At 39.0% G+C, this 25,406-nt stretch overlaps 1 protein-coding gene and 1 pseudogene across 1 annotated transcript in view; one reads left to right on the top strand and one right to left on the bottom strand.

The window, feature by feature from the left end:
* LOC104973089 (ATP-binding cassette subfamily C member 4-like) overlaps positions 1 to 25,406 on the bottom strand; it is a 149,005-nt gene that overhangs the window by 4,065 nt on the left and 119,534 nt on the right. The window contains exons 9-10 of the mRNA XM_059892171.1: positions 19,956 to 20,057; positions 3,506 to 3,595 (exon numbers count right to left, since the gene is read on the bottom strand). Coding sequence (XP_059748154.1) covers positions 3,506 to 3,595; positions 19,956 to 20,057 — 192 coding nt within the window. The remainder of the gene's footprint in view (positions 1 to 3,505; positions 3,596 to 19,955; positions 20,058 to 25,406) is intronic.
* LOC132346785 (glutamyl-tRNA(Gln) amidotransferase subunit A, mitochondrial-like) lies at positions 21,208 to 23,578 on the top strand (annotated as a pseudogene).

The raw sequence follows: 25,406 nt of genomic DNA, 5'->3' as shown, positions 1-25,406 counted from the left end.
CATTTTGTTGTTTCAGACCAAGTACAGATGCTAGTTCCAAATAGGGAAAGGAGTACATCAAGGGTGTATATTGTAACCCTGCTTATCTAACTTATATGCCATAGTGTATCATGAGAAATGCTGGACTGGATGATGCACAAGCTGGAATCAAGATTGCCAGGAGAAATAATCAATAACCTCAAATATGCAGATGACACCACCCTTATGGCAGAAAGTGAAGAAGAACTAAAGAGCCTCTTGATGAAAGTGAAAGAGGAGAGTGAAAAAGTTGGCTTAAAACTCAACATTCAGAAAACGAAGATCATGGCATCTGGTCCCATCACTTCATGGCAACAGATGGGGAAACAGTGAGAGACTACTTTTTGGGGCTCCAAAATCACTGCAGATGGTGACTGCAGCCATGAAATTAAAAGACACTTGCTCCTTTGGAGAAAAGTTATGACAAACCTGACAGTTTATTTAAAAAGCAGAGACATTACTTTGCAAACAAAGGTCCATCCAGTCAAGGGTATGGTTTTTTCAGTAGTCATGTACGGATGTGAGAGTTGGACTATAAAGAAAGCTGAGCGCCAAAGAATTGATGTTTTTGAACTCTGGTGTTGGAGCAGACTCTTGAGAGTCCCTTGGACTGCAAAGAGATCCAATCAGTCCATCCAAAAGAAAATCAGTCCTGAATATTAATTGGAAGGACTGATGTTGAAGCTGAAACTCCAATACTTTGGCCACCTGATGCGAAGAGCTGACTCTTTTGAAAAGACCCTGATGCTAGGAAAGATTGAAGGCAGGAGGAGAAGGGGATGACAGAGGATGAGATGGTTGGATGGCATCACCAACTCAATGGATATGAGTTTGAGTAAACTCCGGGAGTTGGTGATGGACAGGAAGACCTGGCATGCTGCAGTCCATGGAGTCGCAAAGAGTCAGACATGACTGAGCAACTGAACTGAACCGAACTGACAGCTGCATATTTACTTCAAATCTGTAACAACACATAGATGTGGTATGTGTGTGTCCACATCACACTAAGCTTAAATAATCTGCCTGTGTATCTGTCTCACCCAGGAACCTGGTTGCCTCTGGAATGCAGAGGCATCAGGGTCTTGCTCACGTTCGAATCTCTAGCTCCAGCACATGGCTGCACCTTCACTACACATGCACTGATGGGACCAAGTCAAGTCACATAAGTAAATGTGCAAAGCTTCCCGGAAGAGCCTTTGCAACCTCCAGACTTCCTAGAGGGGCCACTGTAATGTATACCTGTGGCAGATTCATGTTGATGTATGGCAAAACCAATACAATATTGTAAAGTAAAAAATTTTTTTTAAAAATGAAAGAAAAGGAAGTCCCCATGTCTCTGTCCATCCTGAACAGCTGTCACATAAATAATTTCCTTTAATGAGCTGTCCAAATTCCCAACAAGCTGTTTCCAACTGTACAACATGAAGCACCAAGAAGGAAAACATAATGTGCGTTTATCCAGATTTATGTGGCCATGATACCTTCTTGTAAAATAGAAGTTTCATGGAACACACCTAGAGAAATGTTGTTCTAGATACATCTAGTTAAAACTGTTTTCCTTATACTAGCATGAAAAGTCAAAGAAAAGCCATTTCCCAATAAGAAAACCACTGGTAGGACTTCCCTGCTGGTACAGTGGTTAACACTCTGTGTTTCCACTGCAAGGTGCACAGTTTTGATCCCTGGTTGGGGAATTAAGATCCCACATACCTCACAGGTGCAGCAGAAAAAAAAAAAAACAAACAAAGAGGTAAACCGGAGGCAGACATTCTTGCAATGGATGCTAAAGGAAAGTTCTGTCTTCTTGCCAATAAAACTAATAAAGATCTTTCTCAAAGGAAAAAAAAATTGTGTTACTAGCAACAAAAAGTCAGAAGGAAAAATTAAGGACATAATCCCAATCATCATTGTATCAAAAAAGAATAAAATGCTTAGGGAAAAAATTACCTAAGGAGACAAAAGACCAAAATGAAGAAAATTGTAAGACACTAATGTAAGAAATCAAATATGACATGAACAGATACACTGTGTTCTTGGACTGTAGGAATCAATATTGTGAAAATGACTATACTACCCAAAGCAATATACAGATTCAATGCAATCCATGTCAAATTACCCATAGCATTTTTCACAGAACTAGAACAAAAATTTTTACAATTTGTTTAGAAACACAAAAGATCCTAAATAGCCAAGGTAATCTTGAGAAGAAAAGGAAAAAAAAAACAGAGCTGGAAGAATCATACTGTCTGACTTCAGACTATACTACAAAGCTATAGTAATCAAGACAGTATGGTGCTGGCACAAAAAAAAAAAAAAACAGAAATACAGATCAATGAAACAGTATGGCAAGCCCAGAAATAAACCCATGCACCTATGAACACCTTATATTTGACAAAGGAGGCAAGAATATACACTAGAGAACAGATAGCCTCTTCAATAAGTGGTGCTGAGAAAACTGGACAGGTACATGTAAAATAATGAAATTAGAACCCTTCCTAACATCATATTATTCTTGTTTTAGGAAGGAGACCTGGGTTTGATCCTCTGGAGGACAGCATGGCAACCCACTCCAGTATTCCTGTTGGAGAATCCCCATGGACAAAGGAGCCTGGCAGGCTACAGTCCATGGGGTAGCAAAGAGTTGGACACAACTGAGTGACTAAGCACAGCTCAGCACAGAAAGCTGCTTATATAGCACAGGGAGTTCAACTCAGTGCTCTGTGATGACCTAAAAGGGTGGGATGGGGGGAGGGTGGGAGAGAGGCTCAAGAGGGAGGGGATATATATATATATATATATACACACACACACACACACATATACATACTCACAGCTGAGTCAGGTTGTTGTACAGCAGAAACTAACACAACATTGTGAAGCAATTATGTTCCAAATGAAAAAATAAATTAAAAAAAAAGAATGACTATGGATGACTTATTAAAACAATGTAAACCTAGGACAATAGAATAGCATTTTTAATGAGCTGAAAGATAGGGACTATAATCATCATGGAGATTTCACAAGTGTGACAATCAACAAAAACTTCTCAAGAGAGTAAATCTTTATAGATCCCTATGTGGAATGAACTTATACTTTGGCTCAGAAGGTCCATGGGTCCTCCAATGACTGTCCAGGACTCCTGTGCCCATGAGAAAACTATGCCAGGCCTCTCCATGCTGTTCTCAGCAAGTTTCGTGGCAATCACTGTAATCCTTACCAAATATCTCTTATATGACATTATAACTTATAAGGAATCAATACACTGTGTACATGTAAAACTTTCTGAGAATCAAGATGGATGTGTGGGACCAAAACTGAGGCAATGCAGAGGTGGATTTCACTGCAATTATTTTACTATTATTCAATTCTAATAAACTATCCTGTTTAAAAAACAAAAAACATTGTACACACAGCTTTGGGCTCAACTCTGAGAATTTAATAGGGACTGTGGTGTTGCATCAAGCTGCCAAAAGGCACCACAACTTACCTTTCCTGCTCCCACAGGTCCGATCACAGCTAACAGTTCACCAGGTCTGACAGTAAAGGAAAGGCCTTGTAGGGTTGGGGTTCTTGATTCCTGCAAATTAAAGTTACAAAAACATACCCATTTCAATAAAATAAAGCCAAATGCTACAGAAAATGGAGAAAATAATATAATACTCATTAATATGCAAATTAACCCACATTTTTCTCCTGCCTATTTTAAGACATCCTGTCCTGGAGGCCTTTTCATCCAATCATATCTCTTCGGGAGTTTGAAGCAGCTTTAGTTGCCTTTAGGTAGGCTCCTTCTTTTACCAGATTCCCACACTGACATGACTTTAGACACCCACAGATTTTAAGTAGGTGAAATGACAAGGCATCTGCATGAAGTGAAAACTTCATGATGCATATTAACTTATTAAAATAATATACTTTATAAAGTGTCAGTATGTGACACTTATCTCATTTATCTCCACTAATCTCTCCATTTTCACTTGATAAAGAATCTCAGTAATGCTCAGCAAGCAAAGGAGCACTTCATATAAAGAAGTAATTCTCAATATGGGTTGGCCAAAAAGTCTGTGCAGTTTTTTTCTGTAAGATAATAGCACTAAGTTGTCTTTAACTTTATTCAAAACAATGTTGTTAAGATTGTATTATGACAGCTGTCATATCAGTATGCATTTTAAAAAACTTTTTAAAATCGGTGAATTTTTGTGTAGCCATTTTAATATTAAAATAAAAGCAATATTTTGGCACACTATGTTTTACTATTTCTCTTTTTTTTTTTTTTTTTTTGCTTTACTATTTCAAAAGAGGTAAAAATGCAACTGAAATGCAGAAAAAGATTTGTGCAGTGTATGGAGAATGTGCTGTGACTGATCAAACGTGTCAAAAGTGGCTTGCAAAGTTTTGTGCTGGATATTTCTTGTTGGATTATGCTCTACTGTTAGGTATGCCAGTTGAAGTTGATAGAGATCACATCAAGACATTGAGAACAAACAACACTATACCATGCAGGAGATAGCTGACATACTCAAAATATTCAAATATTTCATTCAAAGTATTGAATGGAAATCATTTGTACCAGCTTGGTTATGTTAATCACTTTGATATTTGAGTTTCACAGAAGTTAAATGAAAAAACCCTTCTTGACCATATTTCTGCAGGCAGTTCTCCACTTAAACGTAACAGAAACATTCCATTTTAAAAACGAATTGTGACAGGTGATGAAAAATGGATACTATACAATATTGTGGCATAGAATAGATTGCGGGCAAGTGAAATACACCACCACCAACCACACCAAAAGCCAGTCTTCATCCAAAGAAGGTGATGTTGTGTATATGGTAGGATTGCAATGGAATCCTCTATTATGAGCTCCTTCAGGAAAACCAAATGATTAATTCCAATAAATACTGCTCCCATTAGACCAACCAAAAGCAGCTCTCTATGGAAAGCATCCAGAATTAGTCAACAGAAAATGCATAATCTTCCATCAGGGTAACGTAAGACCACATGTTTCTTTGATGACCAGGCAAAAAACTGTTACAGATTGGCTGGGAAGTTCTGACTGATCCCCCACACTCATCAGACATTGTACTTTTGGACTTACATTTATTTCAGTCTTTACAAAGTTCTCTTAATGGAAAAAATTCAATTAACTGGAAAACTGTAAAAGGTATCTGGAACAGTTCTTTGCTCAAAAAGATAAAAAATTTTGAAAAGATGGAATTATGCAGTTGCCTGGAAAATGGCAGAAGGTAGTGGAATAAAACAGTGAGTATGTTGCTCAATCAAGTTCTTGGTGACAATCAACCAGAGCAGCAAGAACTCTGAGAGAGGGCTCCAGGAAAAGTTATATCAGGAAGATTCCCCAAGCCCTTCAGCCACATGGAAAACACTCCTGACAAGCAGCTGAATGAAGAAAGAATTATTATTGATGGTTTTATATATATATAAACTAATCCAATGAAAAATGGATAAATTTCAGAAGGGTAGGCGAGCTTTCATTAAAAAAAAATGTAATCACTACACACTACTTTTCCTAGCAGTTAATGATATTTACATGGTCATATATAGCAAATAAAAATTTAACCCAAAATTTTGAAAAGCTGAAAAGTTCTTGGTGAAAATTAAAACTGTGTCTTTTATTTTTACTTAAAAACCAAAGAAACTTTTTAGCCAACCATAAAAAAATTCCTGTAAAAGGCAGTCAAGGCTCTAATCTCACCAGAGCTCTAACTTAACACCAAAACCAACAAAAACAAAAAAGGGAATAGATGTAAAGTATGACATCATGAGTTACAGTGATAGCCCTAAATTTTACATCTATTACATGCATAACCTGCCCTGGCTAAACAGGGATAACAAAGTACTTCTGCTAAAAAAAAAAAAAAAAAAGATGTGCTGTTGCATGTACAATCCAACACAAGAGCAAATGACAGAGTACTCATCATGCCATTCACAAGTTATATTTCTGAGTAATCTGTAAGTTCTAAGGTAAAGAGATTTAAGGGTATATATATATATATATTTTACATATACTAAGTATTAAGAAAACTTCTCAGTAACTGCTAGTTTTTGTTTCTCTTAAGAGAGTGATCACATGTGAATAGCAAAATGCCTGAAAGACTAAAGGAACAGGATCTAGATTAAAAGTTTGGAAAATCTTCTAAGTGAAAAATTCCTCTGGAAATAACTGAACCGATAATGGACCAGTCACTTGCTAAAACAAGAATTATTTTTAATCATCAAATTATGCCATATTTTATAGGTATTAAAAACAGTATCAAGAAAAATAGTGTTTACTCCTTGGAAGAAAAGCTATGAAAAACCTAGACAGCATATTAAAAGGCAGAGACGTTACTTTGTCAACAAAGATGCATATAGTCAAAGCCATGGTTTCTCCTGCAGTCATGTATAGATGTGAAAGTTGAACTATAAAGAAAGCTGAGCACGAAAGAATTGATGCTTTTGAACTGTGGTGTTGGAGAAGACTCTTGAGAATCCCTTGGACTGCAAGGAGATCCAACCAGACTAAGGAAATCAGTGCTGAATATTCATTGGAAGGACTGATGCTGAAGCTGAAGCTCCAATACTTTGACCTCCTGATGTGAAGAACTGACTCATTGGAAAAGACCCAGATGCTGGGAAAGAAGGAAGGCAGGAGGAGAAGGGGACAAGGGAGAATGAGATGGTTGGATGGCATCACCAACTCAATGGACATGAGTTTGAGCAAGGTCTGGGAGTTGATGGACAGAGAGGCCTGGTGTGCTGCAGTCCATTGGGTTGCAAAGAGTCAGACACGACAGAGCCACTGAATGGAACTGAACTGAACTGATCAAGAAGAAACTAAATTTTAATACATGAGAAATATTTTTAAGCTTATCCACTCCTTTCTTCTTGCCTGACACTTAGGGTTCCTATTTTACTACTTTTCACTTGGTTAAGACTACAAAATACAAACATCAGATTCCTGTCTGCAGATCTCAAAGTCTATCAGGACCACACACTGAGTTCCCTCCCTATTCAGGCTTCTGGATTAGGCACTGCTCTGCCACAACCAGAAGGGGGCAGCACTAGACAGCCCATGGGTACTGGGTATGTCCCCTCATGGTTATTCAGGTTCAGGGGACCGCTGACTAAACAAAGACCATCAGCTTAGTCCCTCACTCTGTGTGAGAACAGTTTGAAACCCCTGCCCATGGAGATATGGAGATACCCCCAAATATACTTTAAAGATTAGAGATTGAGATCAATTCCCATCATTTCATGAATGAGACTTGCATCCATGAGACCATCCCCAACCTGTCCACCTGGCTGTCCAGAGGAGCCAGTTAGAATTCATGTCTATCTCCTGCCTCCCAACCCAGCAGAGGCTTCAATAAGACTTAGTTTCTCTTCAAAACTCCCAATATCTTTGCCTTTCTCCCTCCCAAGGGCCCTCTCACACATGACCTAACTTGACAGCCCGTAACTACTAATGACTCTGCCAAGGTGCACAGTCTTTCCATAGGCAAGTCCAGGACAACACAATAGGTGTTCTGTACAATTATGCAAGTTGTATAGAAGTCTGAGAACATGTTCTTTAATGTTCTTGGAAGAACAAAACATCTTACTTTATAATGTTTCATAGTTTGATACAAGGGAAATTTGGTAATTGGTCACATGGTGGCTCGGAAGGTAAAGAATCCATCTGCGAATGACAGGGGAACCCTGGGTTGATCCCTGGGTTGGGGAGAAGGCATTGGAAACCCACTCCAGTATTCTTGCCTGGAGAATCCCCACAGACAGAGGAGCCTGGTGGGCTACAGTCCATGGGGTCACAAAGAGACACAACGTAGCGACTGAAAAACAACAGACAAAGTATGTGTCAACATTCACATAGGAGGAGCTAAGATGGTGGAGGAATAGGATAGGGAGAACACTTTCTCCCCCACAAATTCATCAAAAGAGCATTTAAACACGGAGTAAATTCCACAAAACAACTTCTGAATGCCGGCAGAGGACATCAGGCACTCAGAAAAGCAACCCATTGTCTTCTAAAGGAGGTAGGAAAAAATATAAAAGACAAAAAAAGAGACAAAAGAGGAAGGGACGGAGCTCTGACCCGGGAAGGGAGTCTTAAAAAGAGAGAAGTTTCCAAACACCAGGAAACCTTCTCACTGCCGAGTCTGTGCTGAGCCTTGGAAGCGCAGAGGGCAACATAACAGGGAGGAAAAATAAATAAACAATTAAATCCCATAGATTACGAGCCCTACGGTAACTCCCCCAGCGGAGAAGCAGCGCAGATGCCTGCATCCGCCATTAGCAAGCGGGGGCTGGGCAGGGAGCCGCAGCGCGGGCTGCATTGCTTAGAGTAAGGATCTGGCCTGAATACCCTGAGAGCTACCTGAGAGAAATAATTTGGGCTAGCAAACCAGACTGTGGGATATCTACCATGCGAAAAGCCAGCCCTAACCTAAGACACCGCCAGGCCCACATATGGAACAAAGGACTGTACAGGGATAGCCGGCTGCAGACCGTCCCACTCCGGTGACAGGCAACCAGAGCCGGAAGGGGGCAATCACAGGCCCAGAGAGACATTTTCTACAAAACTGTAAGCAGGCTTCTTTGCTAACTAAAACTTCTTGGGGTTCTGGACGGTCAACATCTACCTGAGAAGGTGCGCCGGTTGTACACCCAGATAACCAAGCTGTGGGGAGGCGATAAGTCGCAGCAACCGCGCTCGCCAAACACCTCATCACCTGAGCTGCTCGGACCTGGGAAGGGCACAAAATGCATGCCCAACCGAGTCTGTGCCTCTGAGGACTACCTGAGTGCCTGAACCTGAGCGGCTTAGACCTGGGAAGTGCAAGCAGCCCAGGGCCAGCCTCGGATGGTTCCCCGTGGAGCAACCTAGAGCCTGAGCAATGTGGGCAGGGAGGCTACATGTGCCGTGAGCGGGGGCAGGCCCAGTGTGGCTGAGGCACTGCTAGCACATGCCAGTCTTATTTATTTGCAGCGTCCCTCCCTCCCCACAGCACAACTGAACAAGTAAGCCTTAAGAAAAAAAAAAAAAAAGGTGTCCACCACCGCCCCCTTTGTATCAGGGTGGAAATAAGACACTGAAGAGACCAGCAAACAGAAGAAGCTATAACAGAGGGAACTGCCTTGGGAAGCGACAGGCAATAGATTAAAACCCCATGGTTAGTACCGACTACATAGGAAGGGGCCTATAGATCTTGAGAAATATAAGCCAGAACAAGGAACTAGCCAAAAATGAACTGAACCCACAATACCCACAACAACATCAGAGAAAGTCCTATATATTTTTTTACTATTTTTACGATCATTCTTTCTTTCTTTTTTTTTTAATTTTTTAAAAATTTGTAAGTCCTTTATTACTCCTTTAATTTTCACTTTTATAACCTACTATTACTTTGCAAAAAAAAGACCCTTTTTTTAAAAAAAAACAAACTTCATATGTATATTTTTTATAACTTTTGTGACCTTGTTTTTTTTTCTTTTTCCCTTTCTTTCTTTCTTTTTTCTTCTTTTCTTTAACATTGTATTTTTGAAATTCCAAACTCTGCTCTAGATTTTTAATTTTAGCTTTTTGGTATTTGTTATCAATTTTGTACCTATTTTTTTTTTTATAACTTTTGTGACTTTTTTTTTCTCTCTTTCTTTCTCTTCATCTTTTCTTTAACATTGTATTCCTGGAATTCCAAACTCTACTCTAGATTTTTATTTTATGCTTTTTAGTATTTGTTATCAATTTTGTACCTATATCTTCTTTATAATTTTTGTGACTTTGTTTTCATTTTTGGTTTTGGTTTTGTTCTCTTTTTCTTCTTCTTTTCTTTAACATTGTATTTTTGAAATTCCAAACTCTGCTCTAGATTTTTAATTTTAGCTTTTTGGTATTTGTTATCAATTTTGTACCTTTTTTTTTTTTATAACTTTTGTGACTTTTTTTTCTCTCTTTCTTTCTCTTCATCTTTTCTTTCATGTTGTATTCCTGCAATTCCAAACTCTACTCTAGATTTTTAATTTATGCTTTTTGGTATTTGTTATCAATTTTGTACCTATATCTTCTTTATAATTTTTGTGACTTTGTTTTCATTTTTGGTTTTGGTTTTTTTCTCTTTCTTTTTCTTCTTCTTTTCTTTAACGTTGTATTTTTGAAATTCCAAACTCTACTCTAGATTTTGAACTTTTGCTTTTTGGTATTTGTTATCAATTTTGTACCTATATTTCCTTTATAATTTTTGTGACTTTTTTTTCTTTTTCTTTTTCTCCTTCTTTTCTTTAACATTGTATTTTTGAAATTCCAAACTCTACTCTAGATTTTTAATTTTTGCTTTTAGGTATTTGTTACCAATTTTGTACCTTTAAGAACCCAATCTTCAGTACCCATTTTTTACTGGGGAGCGAGATTACTGGCTTGACTGCTCTCTCCCCCCTCAGACTCTCCTTTTTTCCACCAGGTCGCCTGTGTCTCCTCCTTAACCCCTCTCTACTGCACCCAAATCTGTGAATTCCTGTGTGTTCCAGGTGGTGGAGAACACTTAGGGAACTGATTATTGGCTGGATCTGTCTCTCTCCTTTTCATTCCCTCCTTTTATCCTCCTGGCCACCTCTGTCTCCATCCTCCCTCTTCTCTTCTCTGTATAACTCTGTGAACATCTCTGAGCGGTCCAGTTGTGGAGTGCACATAAGGAAGTGATTACTGGTTAGCCCACTCTCTCCTCTATTGATTCCACCTCATCTCATTCGGGCAACTCTAACACCCTCCTCCCTCTTCTCTTCTCCATGTAACACTGTGAACCTCTCTGGGTGATCCTCACGGTGGAGAAACTTTTCATCTTTAACCTAGAAGTTTTATCAATGGTGCTGTATAGAAGGAGAAGTTTTGAGACTACTGTAAAAATAAGACCGATAACTGGAAGCAGGAGGCTTAAGTCCAAACCCTGACTCCAGGGAACATTAACTGACAGGAGCTCATCAAATGCCTCCATACCTACACTGAAACCAAGCACCACCCAAGGGCCAACAAGTTCCAGGGCAAGACATACCAAGCAAATTCTCCAGCAACACAGGAACACAGCCCTGAGCTCCAATATACAGGCTGCCCAAAGTCACCACAAAACCATAGACATCTCATAACTCATTACTGGACACTTCATTGCACTCCAGAGAGAACAAATCCAGCTCCACGCACCAGAACACCGACACAAGCTTCCCTAACCAAGAAACCTTGACAAGCCACCTGTACAAACCCACACACAGTGAGGAAATGCCACAATAAAGAGAACTCCACAAACTGCCAGAATACAGAAAGGACACCCCAAACTCAGCAATTTAAACAAGATGAAGAGACAGAGGAATACCCAGCAAGTAAAGGAACAGGATAAATGCCCACCAAACCAAATAAAAGAGGAAGAGATAGGGAATCTACCTGATAAAGAATTCCAAATAATGATAGTGAAATTGATCCAAAATACTGAAATCAAACTGGAATCACAGATAAATAGCCTGGAGACAAGGACTGAGAAGATGCAAGAAAGGTTTAACAAGGACCTAGAAGAAATAAAAAAGAGCCAATATATAATGAATAATGCAATAAATGAGATCAAAAACACTCTGGAGGCAACAAATAGTAGAATAACAGAGGCAGAAGATAGGATTAGTGAATTAGAAGATAGAATGGAAGAAATAAATGAATCAGAAAAAAAACGAATTAAAAGAAATGAGGACAATCTCAGACACCTCCAGGACAATATTAAACGCTACAACATTCAAATCATAGGGGTCCCAGAAGAAGAAGACAAAAAGTAAGACCATGAGAAAATACTTGAGGAGATAATAGTTGAAAACTTCCCTAAAATGGGGAAGGAAATAATCACCCAAGTCCAAGAAACCCAGAGAGTCCCAAACAGGATAAACCCAAGGCAAAACACCCCAAGACACATATTAATCAAATTAACAAAGACCAAACACAAAGAACAAATATTAAAAGCAGCAAGGGAAAAACAACAAATAACACACAAGGGAATTCCCATAAGGATAACAGCTGATCTTCCCATAGAAACTCTTCAGGCCAGGAGGGAATGGCAGGACATACTTAAAATGATGAAAGAAAATAACCTACAGCCCAGATTATTGTACCCAGCAAGGATCTCATTCAAATGTGAAGGAGAAATCAAAAGCTTTACAGACAAGCAAAAGCTGAGAGAATTCAGCACCACCAAACCAGCTCTCCAACAAATACTAAAGGATATTCTCTAGACAGGAAACACAAAAAGGGTATATAAATTCGAACCCAAAACAATAAAGTAAACGGCAACAGGATCATACTTATCAATAATTACCTTAAACATAAATGGGTTGAATGCCCCAACCAAAAGACAAAGACTGGCTGAATGGATACAAAAACAAGACCTCTACATATGTTGTCTACAAGAGACCCACCTCAAAACAGGGGACACATACAGACTGAAAGTGAAGGGCTGGAAAAAGATATTCCATGCAAATAGGGACCAAAAGAAAGCAGGAGTAGCAATACTCATATCAGATAAAATAGACTTTAAAACAAAGGCTGTGAAAAGAGACAAAGATGGTCACTACAAAGATGGATAATGATCCAAGGATCAAGCCAAGACGAAGACATAACAATTATAAATATATATGCACCCAACATAGGAGCACCGCAATATGTAAGACAAATACTAACAAGTATGAAAGGAGAAATTAACAATAACACAATAATAGTGGGAGACTTTAATACCCCACTCACACCTATGGATAGATCAACCAAACAGAAAATTAACAAGGAAACACAAACTTTAAATCAAATAATAGACCAGTTAGACCTAATTGATAGCTATAGGACATTTCATCCCAAAACAATGAATTTCATCTTTTTCTCAAGCACACACAGAACCTTCTCCAGGATAGATCACATCCTGGGCCATAAATCTAGCCTTGGTAAATTCAGAAAAATTGAAATCATTCCAAGCATCTTTTCTGACCACAAGGCTGTAAGATTAGATCTCAATAACAGGAGAAAAACTATTAAAAATGCCAACATATGGAGGCTGAGCAACACGCTGCTGAATAACCCACAAATCAGAGAAGAAATCAAAAAAGAAATCAAAATTTGCATAGAAATGAATGAAAGTGAAAACACAACAACCCAAAACCTGTGGGACACTGTAAAAGCAGTTCTAAGGGGAAAGTTCATAGCAATACAGGCATACCTCAATAAACAAGAAAAAGTCAAATAAATAATCTAACTCTACACCGAAAGCAACTAGAAAAGGAAGAAATTAAGAACCCCAAGGTTAGTAGAAGGAAACAAATCTTAAAAATTAGGGCAGAAATAAATGCAAAAGAAACAAAAGAGACCATAGCAAAAATCAACAAAGCCAAAAGCTGGTTCTTTGAAAGGATAAATAAAATTGACAAACCATTAGCCAGACTCATCAAGAAACAAAGGGAGAAAAACCAAATCAATAAAATTAGAAACGAAAATGGTGAGAGCACAACAGACAACACAGAAATACAAAGGACCATAAGAGACTACTATCATCAATTGTATGGCAATAAAATGGACAACGTGGAAGAAATGGACAAATTCTTAGAAAAGTACAACTTTGCAAAACTCGACCAGGAAGAAGTAGAAAATCTTAACAGACCCATCACAAGCACGGGAATTGAAACTGTAATCAGAAATCTTCCAGCAAACAAAAGCCCAGGTCCAGACGGCTTCACAGCTGAATTCTACCAGAAATTTAGAGAAGAGCTAACACCTATCCTACTCAAACTGTTCCAGAAAATTGCAGAGGAAGGTAAACTTCCAAACTCATTCTATGAGGCCACCATCACCCTAATACCAAAACCTGACAAAGATCCCACAAAAAAAGAAAACTACAGGCCAATATCACTGATGAACATAGATGCAAAAATCCTTAACAAAATTCTAGCAATCAGAATCCAACAACACATTAAAAAGATCATACACCATGACCAAGTGGGTTTTATCCCAGGGATGCAAGGATTCTTCATTATCCACAAATCAATCAATGTAATACACCACATTAACAAATTGAAAAATAAAAACTATATGATTATCTCAATAGATGCAGAGAAAGCCTTTGACAAAATTCAACATCCATTTACGATAAAAACTCCCCAGAAAGCAGAATTAGAAGGAACATACCTCACATAATAAAAGCTATATATGACAAACCCACAGCAAACATTATCCTCAATGGTGAAAAACTGAAAGCATTTCCTCTAAAGTCAGGAACAAGACAAGGGTGCCCACCATACATTACTATTCAACATAGTTTTGGAAGTTTTGGCCGCAGCAATCAGAGCAGAAAAAGAAATAAAAGGAATCCAAACTGGAGAAGAAGAAGTCAAACTCTCACTGTTTGCAGATGACATGATCCTCTACATAGAAAACCCTAAAGACTCCACCAGAAAATTACTAGAACTAATCAATGAATATAGTAAAGTTAAAGGGTATAAAATCAACACACAGAAATCCCTTGCATTCCTATACACTAATAATGAGAAAACAGAAAGAGAAATTAAGGAAACAATTCCCTTCACCATTGCAAAGAAAAGAATAAAATACTTAGGAATATATCTACCTAAAGAAACTAAAGACCTATATACAGAAAACTATAAAACACTGGTGAAAGAAATCAAAGAGGACACTAATAGATGGAGAAATATACCATGTTCATGGATTGGAAGAATCAATATAGTGAAAATGAGTATACTACCCAAAGCAATTTATCTATTCAATGCAATCCCTATCAAGCTACCAACGGTATTCTTCACAGAGCTAGAAAAAATAATTTCACAATTTGTATGGAAATACAAAAAACCTCGAATAGCCAAAGCCATCTTGAGAAAGAAGAATGGAACTGGAGGAATCAACCTGCCTGACTTCAGGCTCTACAACAAAGCCACAGTCATCAAGACGGTATGGTACTGGCATAAAGACATAAATATAGATCAATGGAACAAAATAGAAAGCCCAGAGATAAATCCACGCACATATGGACACCTTATCTTTGACAAAGGAGGCAAGAATATACAATGGATTAAAGACAATCTCTTTAACAAGTGGTGCTAGGAAAACTGGTCAACAACTTGTAAAAGAATAAAACTAGAGCACTTTCTAACACCGTACACAAAAATAAACTCAAAATGGATTAAAGATCTAAACGTAAGACCAGAAACTATAAAACTCCTAGAGGAGAACATAGGCAAAACACTCTCTGACATATATCACAGCAGGATCCTCTATGACCCACCTCCCAGAATATTGGAAATAAAAGCAAAAATAAACAAATGGGACCTAATTAAACTTAAAAGCTTCTGCACAACAAAGGAAACTATAAGCAAGGTGAAAAGACAGCCTTCAGAATGGGATAAAATAATAGCAAATGAAGCAACTGACAAACAACTAATCTCAAAAATATACAAGCAACTCCTACAGCTCAATTCCAGAAAAATAAATGACCCAATCCAAAAATGGGCCAAAAAACTAAATAGACATTTCTCCAAAGAAGACATACAAATGGCTAACAAACACATGAAAAGATGCTCAACATCACTCATTATCAGAGAAATGCAAATCAAAACCACTATGAGGTACCATTTCACGCCAGTCAGAATGGCTGCGATCCAAAAGTCTACAAGCAATAAATGCTGGAGAGGGTGTGCAGAAAAGGGAACCCTCTTACACTGTTGGTGGGAATGCAAACTAGTACAGCCACTATGGAGAACAGTGTGGAGATTCCTTAAAAAACTGGAAATAGAACTGCCTTATGATCCAGCAATCCCACTGCTGGGCATACACACTGAGGAAACCAGAATTGAAAGAGACACGTGTACCCCAATGTTCATCGCAGCACTGTTTATAATAGCCAGGACATGGAAGCAACCTAGATGTCCATCAGCAGATGAGTGGATAAGAAAGCTGTGGTACATATACACAATGGAGTATTACTCAGCCATTAAAAAGAATACATTTGAATCAGTTCTAATGAGGTGGATGAAACTGGAGCCTGTTATACAGAGTGAAGTAAGCCAGAAAGAAAAACAGCAATACAGTATACTAATGCATATATATGGAATTTAGAAAGATGGTAACAATAACCCTGTATGCGAGACAGCAAAAGAGACACTGATGTATAGGACAGTCTTTTGGACTCTGTTGGAGAGGGAGAGGGTGGGATGATTTGGGAGAATGGCATTGAAATATGTATATCATATATGAAACTAGTTGCCAGTCCAGGTTCGATGCACGATACTGGATGCTTGGGACTGGTGCACTGGGACAACCCACAGGGATGGTATGAGGAGGGAGGAGGGAGGAGGGTTCAGGATGCGGAACATATGTATACCTGTGGCAGATTCATTTTGATATATGGCAAAACCAATACAATATTGTAAAGTTAAATAAAATAAATTTAAAAAAAAAATAAAATGAGGGAAAAGACAAAAAAAAAAAATTCACATAAAGTTAACATCATAATGGAATTTTAGTGGTGCTTTCCATAAATGCTTCAAGTGGATTATGACAAGAAATACCAGTTCAGTTCAGTTCAGTGGCTCAGTCGTGTCCAACTCTGCGACCCCCTGAATCGCAGCATTCCAGGCCTCCCTGTCCATCACCAACTCCCGGAGTTCACTCAGACTCACGTCCATCAAGTCAGTGATGCCATCCAGCCATCTGACCCTCTGTTGTCCCCTTCTCCTCCTGCCCCCAATCCCTCCCAGCATCAGAGTCTTTTCCAATCAGTCAACTCTTCACATGAGGTGGCCAAAGTACTGGAATTTCAGCTTTAGCATCATTCCTTCCAAAGAAATCCCAGGGCTGATCTCCTTCAGAATGGACTGTTTTGATCTCCTTGCAGTCCAAGGGACTCTCAAGAGTCTTCTCCAACACCACAGTTCAAAAGCATCAATTCTTCAGTGCTCAGCTTTCATCACATTCCAACTCTCACATTCATACATGATCACAGGAAAAACCATAGCCTTGACTAGACGAACCTTTGTTGGCAAAGTAATGTCTCTGCTTTTGAATATGCTATCTAGGTTGGTCATAACTTTCCTTCCAAGGAATAAGCGTCTTTTAATTTCATGGCTGCAGCCACCATCTGCAGTGATTTTGGAGCCCAAAAAAATAAAGTCTGTCACTGTTTCCACTGTTTCCCCATCTATTTGCCGTGAAGTGATGGGACCAGATGCCATGATCTTCGTTTTCTGAATGTTGAGCTTTAAACCAACTTTTTCAATCTCCACTTTCACTTTCATCAAGAGGCTTTTTAGTTCCTCTTCACTTTCTGCCATAAGGGTGGTATCATCTGCATATCTGAGGTTATTGATATTTCTCCTGGCAATCTTGAGGTAAATCTACTCTATTAAGGTAAGGTAGGTCAGGCACTTTGTATGAGTTCCCATGTGTAAAAGGTGTAGAGATGTGGTTGTATATATTTGTTCTATATATTTACATAGAAAATACTACTGTCTTGCTGGTGGAGATGAAAGGTGCTGAGTCAAAAGTAGGTGAACACAATGCAGGTGGCACAACAGAGTCACAGACATGAAAGACAGGAGCAGTCTACATAGCCTGGACATTTGCTCTGTGGTCCCCATTCTGATAGCAGCCAGGCTCCCGGACTCTGCTCTGGAGGTAGACCCTCTGGTAGAGGCGTCTCCTCCCTGAGTCCTTCCAGTTCTGGGGTGGGAGCAGCTTCCTGCCTTTGCTAATCCCTGAGGTGCCTCATCCACCACTGCTTTGCCGTTTTTTGTCCTTTCATCTCCTATGTAACTAATTTCCTGCATTAGTTACAAACCTGCATCCCCCTCCCCTGCTGCAGGTTTGGTTCTCCTGATTAATTCACACTGATACAGGAGGATGTGCACAAAGAACTATAAAGCTGGAGGCAGAAGGAGACTTTCAGTTGTCTGTAACGGGGCTGCACTGGGAGTGCAAACTTGAGAACTTTTGGAGAGTGGTCCCTATTGTTTTTCCTATTTGCTAAATTTCAGAAATAAACCAAGTGCTGGGGAAATCTTTGTGATTTCACCAGTTCTCCCTGTCAGCTTGCCACACAGTACAACCCTTCAACTTGCAGTCACTGGTATTCACTATGCCCATCTGCTCTCTCCTCCTGCCCCTGGCTGCCACCAAAGTAGCCAGAACCATCCAGAAACTTAGGACAGAGGAGCCCCACCCTACCCAACAGCAAAAATGCAAATCACTCACACTATGTAATAAGATATTTGATAACTTTAAGGCAAAAAACATACACTGATTGTACCCAAAGTCTCTGGTCTCTAACAACTGATTGTGTATTTGTTAGTTAACCCTTTCTATACTGCAGCATTTTGTCTCTCCAGTCCTACAAATTCTAATATTATAAATGCATTTACTTCAAGTTCAAAATATGATAACCCTTTGAAAGTTCTCTTGAAAGTGAGATAAATAATAATATGTCAAATGCCTCGGGCTGACTTTATTTTTAGTGTCAGCAAGTGTTAGTCTCTCAGTCATGTCTGACTCTTTGTGATCCCAAGGATTGTAGCCAGCTAGGTTCCTCTGTCCATGAAATTCTCCAAGCAAGAATACCACAGTGGTTTGCCATTTCTTTCTCTAGAGTCCCTGTAGGGGAAATTAGAATTGGGTGTCTCAAGTCCAAGGTAGCCCCCTGGGCATGTTCATTATCAGAGCATTTCTCTCCTTTGTAAAGAGAGGAATTTTTTTCTTTAAAAAGTGCTTTACACTTATTTACAAAGAAGTGCTTTGTAAAGCACTTCTCACTGCCAGATTGTTTAATTGTGAGCCATACAGAGGCCATTGCTCTTTTGATCTTAACATATCTAATATGCACCCCAAAGATCTTTCCTTCAGGACAGATGAAATATTTCCCATTTTTGCAAAACACCAAAACACAAAAGATGCAGACAATTTCCAACAAAAATGGTACAAGACAGATTCCAGCATCAATGCATACAGATGAACTGGCCACCAATAGGGAAATGAACTAATTCTATCTAGGTTACCCACTCCCACAAGAACTAGCTCCCAAATGAACTGGTTCCAACTGGACCAGTTCCCAAATCAGGTAAATACATTTACCCTACATATGAGCCATGGTGGGCTTGCCCCATGAGAACTAATTCCCAACGAACTGGTTCAGGGTAGAGTCCAACAACACCTCCCCTCTGTAAACAGGTACCCAACCAAATTAGCTTGTCCTGTAAAGGAAAAGCCCAGATTGAGGGGAAAAAATGTTCCCGGAGCAACTTACCCTTCGAAATCAAGCCCATCGGCTCTTAACACAAAACAACACACAAAACAAGTGAACCAGTTGAATCAGCTATCAAATTGGGTAGACTTACCCTACAACCGAAATCAAGTCTGTTCACTCTAGAAGTTTGTCAGTTCCTTGTCTCAATTGTCAAGCTCTGAGGGAAGCTGGTACCCATTCAGGGAAGCTTGAAGGAAAGAACCTCAGGACAAATGATCCCAGCAGCTGCTAAGGTCTTGCTCCAATATTCCCTGATTGGTGCCGGCTAGCCACAAGCAGCAAGGCTCCTGGCTGGCTAAGCCAAATTGTTACCAAGTCCAACCTTGCTCTGCTCACCGCATGACAGGCAATGAATCTGAGAGACAAGGTTTTGAGGCAAGGAAAATACCTTAATTGGGGAGCTGGCAGACCAAGAAGACTGCAGGCTAGTGCCTCAAAACAACCATCTTTATTTTTAATCTCTATTAATTGTAAACCTCATTGCTGATTCAGAATTTTTATAACATACTTTCATGGTAAATGGGCAAGTCACATTTTGTATCATGTGTAAAATCTCAAAATCCTCCAATAAATCTACATCACAGTTGTCCTTTAGAAGTCACAATCATGAAATTAAGGATTTGTTACCTTATCCCAAAAAGCAGTGAAATCTTGCACATTCACAACTGTTTTACCATCTGATGGCAGCTGATGATCACACTGTGGTAGCTCATCAAGTAACAGAAAGTTCTACAGAAAAAGGAAAAACACGGATTGTTTAAACTATAGGAACAAAGCACAAGCAAAATAATTGCTTCCATGAAATTTGCAATATAATTTACAACTGTATTTCATTATGTTAGGTCATTAGAAATACTAAATAATATGTAGTATAAACTATTATAGCATGTAGTATAGTACATACAGTATACACATATAGCTTATAATGTGTATATACATACACACACACACACACACACAAAAAGAGTTCCAGGCTGTGGAACTATCTTTTTAACTTTCTTAACAAGTATACTGGCTCCCCTTTAAAGAACAAATATGTCTCCAAATTTGAACACATCAATAACTGGGACATTTTTATTGTGTCATTAATAAAACACACAGGTTTTGACAGAAAATGATTCCATAAATATTTACTGAATCCCACCAGGTTCCAAGTACCATGAGACACTGCTGAGAACACAGAGAGGAAGGTCATTCCCAGGCCTTCAGCAGTCAGGTGGCAAAGGACAGGCTGGGAACATAAGACCTATGGAAGAAACTCCGAATGAAAGCCTTACTCTGCTTTCCTCCTCCTGTGTATCAAATCCCTATCACTGGTTGTCATTAACTATCATTAAAATCATCATTCTTAAAAGATAATGCTCTTAAGTCTCTATCTCTTTCTTACTTTTCTGAAGCATCTTTTCACAAACACTTGTCTCTGCTCCTTAGTCAAAGTCCTCTCCTCCTCAACAGAATGATCACATCTTCCACTTCTTGCTATTTTCCACACCAATTATTAATAGGAACTATTCAATGCAATTTAGCTGAATAAAATAAAGTCTTGAAAATCATTATAAAACTAATATAATCATATACAGGAAACTCCCTCTTACCCTTTAAATGCTAAAAATAATTCAATGAGAAAAGACACAGTGGAAAGAAATTGAACAACTGAGACCACTCCCACCCCCACCCCCAAGTACTATGAACATGTGGCAGAGACTACTGGCTGTCCTCAAAACCTGCTCTCTTTCTTCCGTGCTAACAAAACCTTGGGTTTTGGCTGCACATGGAAACCTGGAAAGAGGCCCTCTCTCTCCAGCCTCCTGAGCAAATAGGAGCAGCCACGTGACTAAATCAGTGAAGGGTGACAACAACCAGGACCTTTCTTCACCCCATGGCCTGGGCCTTGGAGGCTGCCAGCATGATCAAGGTCAATGCATTTGACATCATGGAGGATCATACTAGCCATGGAGCTTGTTACAGGTTAAATTATATCCCTCTCCCAAATGATACACTGAAGTCCTATCTAGGAACTCCAGTTACAACAAAATGTGACTTTATTTGGAATTAGGGTCTGATTAAGATACAATCATACTGGAGTCGGGTTGGCCCTGAATCCAATATGACTGATGTCCTTATAAGGAGACCCAGAGACAAACACAGGCAGAAAACAGCCACCTGAAGAAAACAGAAACTGGAGTGGTGGCAGTTAAAAACCAAGGAACCCAAGGTTTGCCTGAAACTACCAAAATCTAGAAGAGGCAAAGAAAGATTCTCCCTGTGACCAGAATTCAGAGGGATCAGTGACCCTGCTGACATCTTGATTTCAGACTTCCAACCTCCACAACTGGGAAACAATAAATTTCTATTGTTTTAACCACCTGGTTTGTAGTACTTGGTTATGGCAGCCCCAGAAAACAGATACAAAGCCTTACAAGGTTTCTTGAATGACTGAAAAACAAACTATATTTCTGTGAAAAGTAGCTTTACCATGCATAATTCTAGGACCTATAGGCACAGAAGCTTAACCAACACAGGGAGCAACTGAAACAAACATGCGATGATGTTCGAAAAAGAAAATGGACGTGAATAGTAACCTACTACCCTAAACCTCATAAATAGCCTTCAAGTCCTTTACACCCTTATCTATTGTGCCATAAAGCTACAAATTTGATAACCACCTTCTACTTCAAAAGAACAACTGTTCCTCTTCCTCCTTTGTCACCAGGTCCTGGTAGGGGCAGGCAAGGCACAAGAACCACACTGGGTTGGACTCTCCAAGAAGTTTCTGTGGCACTTGAACAAGGCCAGGTTGTTCCAACTGAGCTCTGTCAAAGATAGCTCTCCTTTATCAAGAAGACCAAGTTACTGTATCAGAAGAGGTGGTCTTAAAGCAAGTTGAAGAATCAAGGAAAAGATATAAGAAAGGTCATTCACTGGAGGATTTAGATGAAATTCCTATTGCAATAAAAGACAACTTTAGCACATCTGGCATTGAGACAACATGTGCGTCAAACATGCTGAAAAGTTATGTATCACCTTAAAATGCCACAGAGATTGTTGGATCAGGGAGCTCTGTTAATGGTAAAAACAAACTTAGATGAGTTTGCTATGGGATACAGAAGCACAGATGGTATTTTTGGACCAGTTATAAACCCATGGAGTTATTCAAACAATATAGAGAAAAGAGGAAGCAGAAGTCTCATGCTGAGAATAAGGATTCAAATTGGCTTATAAGTGGAGGAAGCTCAGCAGGGAGTGCAGTGGCTGTGTCAGCATTCACTTGCTTCATTGCTTTAGGACCAGATTCCAGAGGATCAACCAGCAATCCAGCTGCCCACTATGAGGTTGTTGGTTTAAAATCCAGCTATGACTTAGTTTCTTGTCATGGCCTCATTCCCCTGGCGAATTCAGTGATGTGCCCAGAATCTTAACTAGATGTATGGATGATGCAGCCATTGTGTTGAGTATACTAGCTGGGCAGGATCTCTAAGATTCTACCACAATTCAAGATCCTGTTAAAACCATTTATGCTTCCCAGTTTAACAGATGTGATAAAATGATGTATTCCAAAGGAATATCTTATACCAGAATTGTCAAGTGAAGTACAATCTCTTTGGTCCAAGCTGCTAACCTCTTTGAGTCTGAGGGGGCCAAAGTAATTGAAGTGTCCCTGCCCCAACCAGTTATTCAGTTGTCTGCTACCATGTACTGTGTAGATCAGAAGTGGCATCAAATATGACAAGATTTGATAGGTTAGAATACGGTCACTGATTTGACTTTGATGTGTCTACTGAAGCCATGTATTCTGCAACTAAACAAGAAAGGTTCAATGATGTGGTGCGGGGAAGAATCTTCTCAAGAAACTTTCTTACTAAAAGGAAATTATGAGAACTATTTTATTAAAGAAGAGAAAGTGAGATGACTCATTGCCAGTGATTTTGTGAATGTTTTTAACTCTGGAGTAGATGTTTTGCTAACTTCCACTACCTTGAGTGAGGCAGTGCCATACAGAAAGTGCATCAAAGAAGACAACAGAACATGAATTGCCCAGGGTGATGTTTTTACACAGACTGTAAATATGGCCAGTGATGAGTGTCCCTGTCAAGCCAAGGATTGTCAATAGGACCGCAGTTTAATGGTGGTACATTTTGTGACCAGCTGCTCTTTTTACAGTTTGCAAATGGTTTGAAAAACAAGTACAGTTTCCTGTTACTCCGTTTCTCAAACTAATGGTTGATTGTTCATCAATCTTTGAAAATTAAAAGTTATCTCTCCTTCTCTAAAATAGTAGTAATAACTATACCATGCAAATTATAATGACTTTTAAAGCTTTTATATTCTAGACAATTCAAGTGATCTTGTAATTTGGTTCATTGTCAGTACAGTCATTCCTTGAAACCACTTTTTAAAATTCTTGTGATATAGTTAATTATAAAAAAAAACTGTCAGCATTTATTAAGCATCCACTAAGTATAAACAAAGTATAGGATTTCTATTATAATACAATATATCTGTTCCTGAAAAATGATGCATTCTGCAAAAATGTTCACTTAAAACAACACTGCCTACAGTACAAGTAAACTTAGGGGTAAATCTTTCAAAACTTCTACATCTTTGTAACCAAAGCACTAACAAAATCACGGGTACCCTTATTTTTGACAAAGGAGGCAAGAATATACAATGGGGCAAAGATAGTTTCCTCAATAAGTGCTGCTGGAAAAACTGGATAGTTACATGTAAAAGAATGAAATTAAAATACTTTCTAACACCATACACAAAGATAAGCTCAAAGTGGATTAAAGATCTAAATATAAGACTATAAACTATAGAATCTTAGACAAAAACATAGGCAGAACACTCTGTGACATAAATCACAGCAAGATCCTCTATGACCCACCTCCTACAGTAATGGAAATAAAAAAATAAATTAACAATGGAACCTAAGTAAATTTAAAAGCTTTTTCACAGTAAAGGAAACTGTAAACAAGGTGAAAAGACAACCCTCAGAATGGGAAAAAATAATAGCAAATGAAACAACTGACAAAGGGTTAATTTCAAAAATATACAAGCAGCTTTTATAAATCAATACCAGAAAAACAAATAACCCAATCAAAAAGTGGGCAAAAGACCTAAGCAGATATTTCTCCAATTAAAAGATATAGATGGCTAATAATTACATGTTCAAAAAGATGTTCAATGTCATTCATTATTCAGTTCAGTCGCTCAGTCGTGTCCGACTCTTTGCGACCCCATGAATTGCAGCACGCCAGGCCACCCTGTCCATCACCAACTCCCAGAGTTCACTCAACACACGTCCATCGAGTCAGTGATGCCATCCAGCCATCTTAACCTCTGTCGTCCCCTTCTCCTCCTGCCCCCAATCCCTCCCAGCATCAGAGTCTTTTCCAATAAGTCAACTCTTCACATGAGGTGGCCAAAGTACTGGATTTTCAGCTTTAGCAACAGTCCTTCCAATGAACACCCAAGACTGATCTCCTTTAGAATGGACTGGTTGGATCTCCTTGCAGTCCAAAGGACTCTCAAGAGTCTTCTCCAGCACCACAGTTCAAAAGCATCAATTCTTTGGTGCTCAGCTTTCTTCACAGTACAATTCTCACATCCATACATGACCACAGGAAAAACCATAGCCTTGACTAGACGGACTTTTGTGGGCAAAGTAATGTCTCTTATATACAATGGAATATTATTCCGCCATTAAAAAGAATGCATTTGAATCTGTTCTAATGAGGTGGATGAAACTGGAGCCTATTATACAGAGTGAAGTAAGTCAGAAAGAAAAACACCAATACAGTATATTAACACATATATATGAAATTTGGAAAGATGGTAACAATGACCCTATGTCTGAGACAGCAAAAGAGACACAGAGATAAAGAACAGACTTTTGGACTCTGTGGGAAAAGGCGAGGGTGGGATGATTTGAGAAAATAGCAATAAAACATGTGTATTACCATATGTGAAACAGATCACCATTCCAGGTTTGATGCATGAAACAGGGTGCTCAGGGCCAGATCACTGGGATGACCCTGAGGGATGGGATGGGGAGGGATGTGGGAGGGGGGTTTATGT

This window comes from Bos taurus, chromosome 12 (genome assembly GCF_002263795.3).
Source record: "Bos taurus isolate L1 Dominette 01449 registration number 42190680 breed Hereford chromosome 12, ARS-UCD2.0, whole genome shotgun sequence".
Taxonomy (NCBI): domain Eukaryota; kingdom Metazoa; phylum Chordata; class Mammalia; order Artiodactyla; family Bovidae; genus Bos; species Bos taurus.
This window is presented reverse-complemented; position numbering and strand designations above follow the sequence as displayed.